The sequence below is a fragment of the Palaemon carinicauda genome, chromosome 3 (assembly GCF_036898095.1).
Source record: "Palaemon carinicauda isolate YSFRI2023 chromosome 3, ASM3689809v2, whole genome shotgun sequence".
In the NCBI taxonomy this organism is placed as follows: domain Eukaryota; kingdom Metazoa; phylum Arthropoda; class Malacostraca; order Decapoda; family Palaemonidae; genus Palaemon; species Palaemon carinicauda.
In genome coordinates, this window is record NC_090727.1 from 151,245,540 (window position 1) to 151,258,039 (window position 12,500).

Genomic DNA, 12,500 nt, shown 5'->3' on the forward strand with positions numbered 1-12,500 from the left:
TATAATGCAATTAAACTTTTCTTGTATACATACATACATATACCATGGCACTTCCCCTAATTTTGGGGGGTAGCCGACATCAACAAAGAAACAAAAACAAAAAGGGGACCTCTACTCTCTACGTTCCTCCCAGCCTAAGATACACCATTTAAAAATTTCTGTCCAGACATAGCCTAACTACAATTACCATTTAGCATCAGGAAGTTATATTTCAATCCATCTATTTTTGGAAACTAGTCCCTTCCAAAAGATTAACATACCTTTCCTTGCTTCCGGTTCTTCAGGAGTGCCCATAAACGTCTTCTAGAATACGCATCCACCCCAGCTGTAGGTTCATCCAAGAAAATAATCCTTGGGTCCCCAATCAGTGCAATTCCAATGGAGAGTTTCCTCTTTTGTCCTCCTGTTTTTTTCATGATAAAAGATTATAAATTCACTACGCTGATTAACATAGGTACAGGAAAAGTAATCTTGGAGTTAAATTAATTCAGGATATATCATGCTAGTAAATATGAATTTATCTATTCTTATTCAAATTCACTACTAAAAACAATTTTTACTACAATTTTATGCAGTATCACAAACAAACCAGACAAATCTGCTCCTTTTGTGTCAGCTTTGGAAGCAAGATCAACTTCTCTGAGAGTATTTTCAACTGCAGCAGTAACTCTGTTCGATGGAATTCCCTGAAACAAAAATAATCATACAACCAAAGAAAAGTAATAGACAATAATATTAAAGACTATAATTACACAACACGGTTATTCACCTTACCATTTTTGCATTCCTTTCATTAAAAAAGCATTGATACTTTATTTAGAAGAGTTTTTAATGATAAAATACCCTAACAAGCACATTTAACAAATAGCGCCACTGTTTTTAATACCCTAATTCGTGCAAAGAAGCTCAGATGTTCACGTGGAGTTAGTGTCATGAAGATTATGTCATGCTGTGGACACACACCAGTAACTCGACGAATATCCGTTAGATCATTTGCATCACTGGAAAAGGTAGAATTACACAAATATTAAGAGGGCACAAAAGCAGCCATGAGAAAAGATTTAAACTGCCATTAAAAACAATATTAAACAATGATCTCTCCATAAATTTACTTTCATTTCTATTACAATTATCCATTTTAAAGTGGTGACTCATACAGGTGTTAGTCATTCTCACACTTCTGTTCACGGCAGCATAGAAATCTTCATAGTATACTTAATGTGAAAATTACAACTATATTTAAATACTTGCTTTGGAATTATCAAGGATATACTGTACTATATACAGATTATTAGTCATGGAGTACATTGAACAGTCAGAAAATAAGTACTTTTTGTTATCTACATAAAAACATTTAATTTTTTCAACACAAACCTATTACTTAAACCTAGCCTACCATGTTATTGCTTGCCAATACCAGACTTATCAATCCACAAGTAGAAGTAGGGATGTAAGAATACTACCACCGTACGTCCTGCATGTCGTAGAAAGCAATTAACATGACAGTTACTGCCTTGCAGTTTACTTTTTAGCAGATGGTTAGGCCTACTGCATATGTGGAAACTGCTGCCTTGCAGAAGCACTATGTAGTCAAAGGTTAAGCCCATCTTCAATAACTGTGGTTGATGACTGCAAGGGCATATACAATAGTAAAAACCTTCTGCCAAATTATAAAACATGCCTGATGGTATTAAAGGGCACATCAGGCAACCTACCCTTTAATTTATAAAGAACGGTGAAAAAGAAGTAGAAGTAAAAGATCATATAGCTAAGATAGGCTGGCACATGATCCAACAATTCCTTATACAGTATATTAAGTAAGCAACTGAATCCTTCATGGAGTCTAATAACTGGCTAAGAACAAGTTAACTGCTTCAATGATCACAAATGTCTGTGATTTTCAGGTCTTTTCCTGTTTTCATTTACGTTCTTGTACAATATTCTGTTTTCATTCCTTTTTATTACCATATAGCGCATAACAGAAGTTAGGGCAACCTTGATGTAAGACAAGGTCGAAATTTAAGTCAACTTTCATGATCTTATATAATTTCTCTGGCATAGGGTGAACAAATTGTATGTATAAAAAGGAATATTAACAAAAATGAATAAGACTGACTCCCTTAACCAAAAACTTTTACCATGTTTAAAACAATAAGATACGTTCATATGCCTGAACTGTTCTGAACAGTTAACAACAGCCTTAAATGCTAATATGGCAGTTACAAAAAAAAAAAAAGATTTCCTTACAATATACCAAAATAAAAAAAATTGCATATCAATGTACCAAAAAAAAATTTCAGCATGTTCCAAACTTTGGTATGATGAAGCTGAAACTGACTAGCCAAACTTGGGCTGGAACCCATATGATGAAAGCATAAATAGAGCTTCATAAGTGTATGGATAGATATTTGTTTCAAATGATGATGCTTTGATCATTAAGACAGTTTAAGAAATTTCTATTTACTTGGATAAATACAAATCAGTGGGTGAGTGATAGCCTTTCAGAGACAATCATATGTGAAAAGCAGAAACAAATGCATTCTACCATTATTAGAAACATCCCAGGAAAAAGTGAAGATGCAGTTTCTAATGAAAATTTTAGGGTTGGCTAAGGCAGGTTTGATAAATATAAACAGAGAAGTGGCATTTACAGTGGTGTTAAGGTATGGGAAGGCTGTCAGTTCAGACAAAGCAGCTGCTGAGAAATAAGGTGGGGAAAAATATTCTCCAGATAAGGCATTAGCCAACAGAGCATGTGATTTTTAAAGATTATGCAATTAGTGATTTAAAAAAAAACCTTAAAAGGGAGGTAGAGACAAACCTCTCAGGATCAATTTTTGGTTAAAAAGGCCCTCAAGTGAGTCCCAGTTAGTGTCAGAAAAGAGGCAAAATAGAGAAAGAGCCCCAGCGATACAGCCAGAACAAAGACAGTAGGTGCCACTGAAAAAGATAAATTATTTTTTTCCAATTCACGTGCAGACCTTACAGCAGAAATGTGTATATTAAAAAATGCAAATAAAAAAAAATCTAGGGCAGACAAAAGCGCCACTGCCAAAAATTCTGCTATCTACACTAAAAGATACAAGTAAAATTCAATTTAATGGATGGATGAATTCATCATTAGCCAGTAATACAGACATTTTCTCTACCTGATATCTATTCTGTGTACTTTGGGTACAGCTAGTGCTAAATTTCTTGTAAAAACAGGGTTAACAGTAGCCAAACTGATAAAGTACCTTTAAAGGGAATTTCTTTTTCATACAAATTAGAAGCTTCTCAGTGTCAGGTAAATCGTGATATAAAAGTATTCATTTTTTTATGTACAGCAATTCATAACATGGAACCAGAGACTACTATGTACCTATTTATTGCATTTAAAAGCACTATCAACTTTTCAATTGTCTCATAATGAGTACACCCACTGAAATCTACCAAAATAAGATGAAAAAATTTAGCTAAAAAGTATTATAATAAACAGGCAATCATGCAGTCTTCATAACACAATCTGGGATACTCTAACTAGCTTTGACATACTTGACAAATACAAAAGAATTGAAGCAGGGGAATGAGGGGTACTGAGGGTATAGTTAGTGCAGCAGAAGTAGGCATCTTATCTTCTCTCTTCGTTAAGCAGGGTTTACACGGACGAACGGTTCTTCTAACTCGGATGTTGAACGGTTTGAAGAGGTGGAGTCAGCAACAAATGCAAAAGATTTGTGGACAATGAAGCCCCGCCCACAAAAGTCAAGCGAGAACAGACTTTCTTTGAGCAGCTCGACAAACGTGTTTGACAACCAAATACCCCATTCACATGTTCGAACATCACTTCAAACAATTGTCTGTCGAACTGCGTTCGACCATGTAAACCTATCCTTAGGCATAAGAATGCTGCATCTGGAATTAACCTCAATTGTTGGGCTACATATAAATAACAGGTTTGATATTACACAAACAAGTACAGTATTCAGTGCAAACAATTATATGATTCCTTACCTAATATCCATACCAAACACAGTGGCAGATCCTGATGTTGGAGCTAACATACCAGTGAGGATATTGAATAATGTTGTCTTTCCTGCACCATTGTGCCCCAAAATAGCAGTTATTTGGTTTTCGTATATGTCTAAGCTGATACCTAAAAGATGAAAAAAAGATAGGTGAAAATTATTTATTAAATCATGTAAAATTATATTCCAACAGCTATGGTCATCAATGCCAGGATTAGTGAAAAAGGCGCATCAATGAAAATAGTCATACAGTACTGTACTCATATTTTTCTAACTGTATTGGCATATTACAAATGGCCATAAACAGAGGATTAATTAATATATAAACTTTACCATCAATACTCAAGAATGCTTGAAGGGTTAAGAATAATCTGTCTATTTCAATTCAAATCAAAATTTTTTTTTGTATTCAAGTCCATTCAATTAAATCTTGAGTTTGATTTAGATGGCTGCAAGAAAATGTTGTGTTGGCACTATGAAAACAAAAGGAAGGCAATTTCTTTTAAGTTATTCCTTGTTCAATTCTTTCACTTTCTGGAGTTTAAATTAGGAATACAATACCAAAGGTGTTATAATTTTAGATCTTTATAATTCCCCCACGCCTTATTTAGGGATCACATGTTACTCTATCCAGAGCCTTTGTCTATGTCCTAATTCTCATACAGCACAAAACCTTGCAAGCTTTTAAACCATTTTGTATGCTGTACTAATGGAAAGAGAGGGGCCATCACACAATGACCCTGTAATTGACCCATTACTCACCATCAACAGCTGTAACTGGGTTCTTTCCACGAGGGTGAAAGATCTTCTTTAGGTGGCGAATCCGAACAGCAGCTTTTCCTTTTAGTTCAGCAGACACACGTTCAAGGTCTGGAGACTCAGGGATGGCATCATCTTCAAAACCACTGTTCTCTCCTGACAGTAGCTTACTAAACTGGTAAACAACAAAATAAAACAACACATTACAGAGTTTTAGCCATTTATAAATTACACAAAAGCATGTGATTTTTTAGCCCAAATATATCCATATCAACAAATAAAGGGGTTTTGACGAAAGAAAAACCTATTTTTGGTTGGTGCTCTGTGCACCACCAAGGACTTTCCTGTAATGGATAGAACAGGGAACCCAATATGACAAGATATACCAAAGAAATATTGTCTTCCCTGCCCTAAGGCCAGTGCATCAATGCACAGACTTGGTGTGTGTATAAGGGATGACCCTCAGGTTCAGGCTCTTTTGAACCCATCAACACCTCCAATGCTGAAAATTCATCTGCTAACTGACAATGCGTCACCAACTGAGAACCATTTCTAATTCTGAAGACAATGCTTATCCAGACATTTGTTTACATCCGGCATCCATCTTTTCTACCCAGGAGTATGCCTCAGTTATATCCCACTTTCCTTTATGGGTAAACAGAGGTAGAAGGGTTTAGGGGACTACAAAGCACCTCCAAAAAATAGCATTTCCTTTGTCAAAACCCTTTTTTGGAGTTAGAATGCTGTATGGTCCCAAAAAAGTAATACCAGGGCATTAAAATGTGACTCATGTACCACAAGGGCCAAGTTACTAATAACTAAGGAAATGACCAATATATACTTACATATGTGAAAGAAAAGACTAAGAAGTCAATCCAATCACCTCTGCTCAACCCAATTATCCCCAGGCTATCCTATAAACCTCTGGATGATATTTTTATTTTTTTCATTTCTATTTTTTCTTTTATTATTATTATTATTATTATTATTATTATTATTATTATTATTATTATTATTATTATTATTATTATTATTATTATTATTATTATTACTACTACTACTTGCTAAGCTACAACCGTAGTTGGAAAAGCAAGATGCTATAAGCCCAGGGGCTCCAACAGGGATAATATTTGCATATTAGCAAATAGAGGCTGATGAACAAGCATTTTTCTCTTAAGTGTTTCATGGATGGAGAGTGGATCAGTCTTTTTAATGAGGGTGGTCATCAAGCAGGGATAGCACCAATAATAAGGGACTTACTGGTCTGGGTATTTTGAAACCGAACTTACTGATGACGTGGATCTCTGCAAATGTGCTTGCAAGCTAGACACTGAAAGAGTTACAACATCTAGGCTGTGAAACTGAGGTATAAAGAAGGTCCCACAACCTAAGAGGATTTTCAATCTTGGTCAACAAAAGAAGACATGGGATCAGTATCAAGAAAGGACCAGGAGTGAGGGTGAGAAATTCCTGATTGCTACAAAATGCTCCAGTAGCTAAGGTTATTAAAAGTACAGTCCTCTGAAGTAGCTCTTTTATATCAATAAAAGAATGATCTGAATTGGCCATAAAATAGGCACTCTACCAACTGACCCAGACACTGAAGAAGTTGTATCAACAGCTATTGCAAAGTAAAGGATAGAGTAATTTGTGAAACAACCTAAACCACATTAAAGGACTGCTTGAGGAGTTATGTCAAGGCAGATTAGCATGAAAAAATTTTTAATAACTTAAGCCTCTTATCTTCGAAATGGTGAACCAAAAAGAAAGCCAAGAAGTCTGGTGTTATCCAGAATGGGGTCCTTTCCTTAAGGAAGGCCATCAAAACTTTCCCCACTGACTGGTATTTTCCAGTGGAAGATAACCTATTACAGCCCATCAAATAAGAAATGATGTTAGCCGAGAAGACTGTTTGGTATGTTCGTGAGAGAAAATCCAGGTGAAAAGGTTCTTGGACAGAGAGGAGGAAGTGAGGATATTCCATCCCCCTACTCTTTGATACAGTTGTACTCATTGAAGGGGTGTGACTTCAGTCTCAAATGCTGAAGGAGTGGAAACCACCAACTGTTCAGCCATAAGCACAGCTTTCTCTGAAAGGCCAATCATCATCCTCATTTCCTCCTACGCCCATTAACGCAAAGGGCCCGGGTCAGATTTCGCCAGTTACCTTTATCTTCAGCATTTAAATCAATACTTCTCCATTCATCATCTCCAACTTCACACTTCATAATCCTCATTCATGTAGTGCCTTGTGAAGTCCACATAAAAGTTTGGTGAACTGATCTCTATAAGAAAGTGTGAAGAGCATGCACAAACCAACTCCATCTACCCCTCACCATGATCTCATCCACATATAGAGTAATTTCTCTTATAGTTTCATTTCTAATAATTTCCTACCATTTGACTCCCACTATTCTTCTGAGGGCTTTGTTCTCAAATCTACAAAATTTGTTGGATATTGGTTCATTGTCATACCACGACTCATGTCCATACAGTAACCTCACTAAGCTGATATATAGCTTGATTTTTATGTGATTTCAGGCAATTTGATTTCCAAATTTTACTTAACCTAGCCATGGTCTGATTTTCTTTTTTCAATCTTTCATTAAATGCCAATTCTAAAGACTCTGTATTAGAGATCATAGTTCCTAAACACTTAAATGATTCTACCTCATTATTCCCTTTTCCTTCCAATGATATTTCATATTCCATAGCATATTCCGTTCTTATCATCTCTTGTCTTTCTTATATCTATCTTGAGCCCAACCTCCTGTGATATTTCACACTTCTAGTAATCAAGTATTGCAAATCCTGTGGTTTTCTGCCAATAAGGAGAGCGTCATCAGCATATTCTAGGTCAGCTAAATTTCCTATTACTTAATCAAGTCCAATCTTCCACCATCCCCAACTGTTCTATGTATTACAAAATCCATGAGGAGGATAAACAACATAGGTGACAACACATTCCCTTGGAGTACTCCGCTAATCACTGGAAATTCATTTGATAGGACTCCACTAACATTAACTTTGCACTTGCTAGGCCCATGAACAGACTTCATCAAATATACATATTTAAGAATAACTCCATAATATCGCAGGATTCTTAACAAAATTGGCCTGTATACACTATCAAAGGCCTTTTCGTAGTTCACAAATGTCATTAAAAGTGGATTTTTATATTTTACACATTATTGTACAACATGTTTTAAAATTAAAATTTGGTCAGTACAACTTCTACCTTTTCTAAATCCTGCTTGTTCATCTCTCAGTTTTTCATCAATCTTTCTCTCTTGTCTCTTTAGAAAAAGCATACTGTACTATATATTTTCATGACAACCGACATAAGTGTGATGCCTCTTTAATTATTGCAATCAGTTAGAACTCCTTTTTTGGCTATTTTAACCAACACTCCTAGCTCCCATGCATCAGGTTTTGCCCCTTCACACCACATTCTACAAAACAATCTTGCAAGTATTCTGGGGCTCACTTCATTTTTGGATATCATCATCTCAGAACTTATTCCATTATATCCAGGGGCTTTCCATCTCTTGATTTTTTTAATCTCTTTAAGTTTTTTTAATGATAGCTTCAACTTCAAAATTAATTCAATAGGCTCTTTAAAACCTTTAAAATCAAACTTGTTGGAGGAAATAGACATACTGTATAAAAAAACTATCTGCTCCAGTTTAGGTTCAGGGCATCTCTTGAACTGCCTGGAAATCCCCATTTGGAACAACAAAGTGAAAAGTTTTGGTTCTCTAAGATTGCAAACTGGTTCATTTGGAGATCCGGGAATATTTTGAGGATGTCATGGAAGAGGCTCTGGTTTAAGAGCTACATTTTCAGCCAGGGCCATCTTCCTGGACAAAGCACTTTTCACCCTATTGAGAGAGCCTGAAAGGTGGACTGGGGAGAGGAACAAATCACTCCCACAAAGAAACTTAATAATTGGAAGGATGTCTGTATTTAAGAGTTCTTCAGCAAGATCTCCTTTTCAAAAGACAACTGATTGCTTTCTGGTTGCCAATAAAGATCTTAATGTGAGAACTTTATCTTAGATTGAACTGCTTCAACATCAGAAAAATTACCATCACCTCAACACAATTATGTGAAATGCTGCAAATTGAGGCAAACATTTCTTGAATGTACATAGGTCTCTTGTGAATGGCTCCCCCCAACTTGAATATGTGTGTGAATAACCATGGATATTATGGATATTAGAGGATGAACCAATAGGACTGGCATGGAGAGAGCCTGTTGTGAGTTCTGTGGTCTAATAATCCTTTTACAGTAAAAGAGTAACAAGGAACATCTGTCCCAGGGCCCTTTTCAGACTGCCATCCTCCACACTCAATTGAGATCTTTCTACCTGGACTTCAAAACTGAGTTGAATATTGAAGCAAACTAGAAAAGGCTTAAAATCTTTTCCAGCTATCTTCTGGGGGAAAAGGGAGTTTGAAGGAGATTTTTGTATAATTCTTTTGGCCATGAGGCATAATTCTTTTGTCTCTGTCCCAACTAGCTAGTCACCAAATAGGCAATAGCCTGAACTCCCTGCTGCTGCAGTAGTTTGATTACTTTTTTTTGAGTTTTGTGAACACCCTTGGAGTTCAATTGGTCTAGACTATGCTCAGTCTGTTACCAAATCACTCCCAACTTAGGCTATGCTATATAATTTGTATGAAATCGAATTAAAACTCATATGTAATAAACAGAATGATAATAATACATTAATAATAATCTAACATAACCAATTCAATGCTAAATGAGAGCTGGACAAGGGTTGTAATACGTGACTGGACACTCAACACCAAACATTCATTATCGCAACAAAGTAAGCGACTGAATAGCGACACGTATCGAAACTATCACCTTGCGCTAGAATTATGTAAAACTTATTGGAAACTCAATTAACTGTACCTAACTTAGAAGATGAGTTAACAATATCAAAATTTGTCAATTAGAAGCACAAACAAGATGTCCTTCTACTACAAAGAAAGAAAAGATGGTTGCCGAACATAAACAAACGCCCAGGTAAGCACTGTCTCCAGCATTAGTAATACTTCTAAATGGGTGAAGCGTCCTCAGTTAACTGATGAATTCAGCATTGGAAGTGCTGTGATGGGTTCAGTAAAGCCTGAATAGGGGGTTCTACCTTATACACACTCAGTTTGGGCATTACAGGGAAGACAATATTTCTTTGATATATGTCATATTGGATTCTTTGCTCTAGCCTTTATGGGAAAATCCTTGGGGGGCAGCAAAGAAGCTGAACCCATAAAATGACTGACCTAGAAAAGTTAAATCAAACAAAAATTTCTACTATAACCAAAATGAAAACAGAAGCAAATATCATATAAAAGAAATGTAAAATGTTATAAATTTATTATAATAATAATAAATACTGTATATGAAAAAATACTACAACTCTAAAATATTAAAACTCAAGATGCAAAAACACAATATAAAAGTAAAATAAATAAGAGCAATAATTATTAGAACATATAAAGGAATAGATATGTAAAAGGTGGTAAAGCTGTCAACAAAGTCATGAACGCATGCAGGTCTGGACCTAAAACCATGTATTTGTTAAGGTCTTTACAAATTGAAAGATACAGAAACATAATTTACATACCATTTTACACATCTTGCACAAAAATAAACATGAACTGTCTATATACACAAGGTCCAGGCTATTTCATCTCCTCTAATAAGCTGAAATTTCAAATCCCTTACACTAACCAACCTTTAACTTAATACTACTTACTTGAGATTCTAAAAACCAATGAAAGATAACATCCTTTCTATTTAAATCCCTACCTAATAACAGTCCTAATCCTGTTTGCATCCTAACTTACCACCCATATCCCTTCACTCTTCAAACACTCACTCAAGTAAGGCCTAAGGGTAATTTGCATTGAGAAGTAGTTCTACATTTCAAAAAGACTTTTGGCACTTACATTTGAGAGCTTGAGTTCACTTACTGCTCCACCAACATGGAAAGCAGCTCAGTACAGAAAAAAATGATAAAGTATAAACTATAAAAAAAGATAAACATGATAACAAATAAAAGCAATATAAATAAGATATATAATACTGTAGATATGACTATGAAATAAGACCATTCTTAACATGCTCAACAAAATAAGCAACTCCACCAATTTTGAATACTGAGGTTCCGACATTTCAACTACTAAATTGGGTTGACTATTCTAACTTTTGGTTGAAGCAAAGACAAAACTTCTTGAATACTGCGTAAAATCAAATATTGAGCCTTGCATGATTCAAGAAGACTGCTGAATTTATTAGTTATATTGTACTACATGGTGGATGGTATAATTTGAGATCTGATTGCAATGAATGATCAAATTTATGAAAAAAATATATAACACATAGTACTTATGAAATAATAATGCCAAAATTCAATATCCAAATTGGTGATAATGAACTTAACTGACCACCATTTCTTTCAACAATTTAAGAGACGATTAATCTGTTAAAGACCAACAGAACAATATTCACAACATGGAGTATAAAAAAATAAAAAATTATCTTCAGGACAGATATAGCTACAAATTTCTTGAAATATTTCCTTAGTACAGAATAAAAATATTTCGTGCAATTAAGGAAGGGACAGACTGGATATAAGGTACTTCCCAATAGTGGATTTTGGAGTTTTACATAACAAAGAGAAATACTGTCAATGAAAAGATCTGAGTGGGGGTCACCCAATGTTCTAGTCCTATTAAAATTCATACTTTCAATTCTATAAGATTTTAACTTCGATCTTCATAATTTGCACAAACTAATGACAGTATAGCCTCAAACTAAACAGATTTCCTATAAAATTCTGCTCCTCAGTTTGATAACAAAATGTGAACCTTTCACCTCTTATCAACCATTGTGGTGCTGTTTGCTTTAATTTTCTCATCAAGAATATATTTCAAATTATCTATAATTATATCTACTTTTAAGATTCTTCTTTTTTTAGGTAAAATTGTGTTTACACAACACCATTACAAATGCATTTCCTGTGGTCAACAGCTCTTCTAGACACTAAAAAAGTAGAACACCTGAGTTGGCCAACCATACATGTAGGTAGGTCATTAAGGGGAGCCCCTCACTTGGGAGGCCTGAAATGTGAAAATATTTAGGTCGGTGGACGAAATCTAATTTTATTAATTTCCGGCAACATTGATGTGTGGTACAGCCAGACGTGGTACAGCCAGACATAAGATAGTATTGCTGAAGCTAACCTCTAAGTGGGTAAAAAATGACAAATTTGGAAGTAATTTGTATTTTTCCTAACAATACAAACCTGTAGCTATTCATAGGGGTATTACTTTCGGCTAAGCTGAAAAGACGACCCAGTAGATATTTAGCGAGGGTTAACCACCCATACCACTAGTTAGCGGGGAAGGGGGTTAGAAGCTACCCCTCTCACTCACACACCTGTGACTATAACTCACTTTGCCTAGAAGTAGGACTTCAAGGGGGACTGGGTTGGCGGGCAAATCTATAAATAGCACTAGGTTTTCATTGTTAGGAAATATACAAATTACTTCCAAATTTGTCATTTCTTCCGTAACTGGAATACAAACCAACGCTATTTATAGGGGGTTGACTCACCCATTAGGAGGGTGGACGTCCCTACTAATCTGGCTTTTTGGCTTGACCCAAGGATTCACCTTTATGGGTGGTGTTAGCACATGAAAGATGAAAACCCTAACACCC

At 35.4% G+C, this 12,500-nt stretch overlaps 1 protein-coding gene across 2 annotated transcripts in view; it reads right to left on the minus strand.

The window, feature by feature from the left end:
- LOC137638641 (cholesterol transporter ABCA5-like) overlaps nt 1–12,500 on the minus strand; it is a 269,061-nt gene that overhangs the window by 145,858 nt on the left and 110,703 nt on the right. For both annotated transcript variants that reach the window (XM_068370905.1, XM_068370904.1), the window contains exons 12-16: nt 4,770–4,941; nt 3,994–4,135; nt 887–1,001; nt 590–686; nt 261–403 (exon numbers count right to left, since the gene is read on the minus strand). In XM_068370905.1, coding sequence (XP_068227006.1) covers nt 261–403; nt 590–686; nt 887–1,001; nt 3,994–4,135; nt 4,770–4,941 — 669 coding nt within the window. The remainder of the gene's footprint in view (nt 1–260; nt 404–589; nt 687–886; nt 1,002–3,993; nt 4,136–4,769; nt 4,942–12,500) is intronic.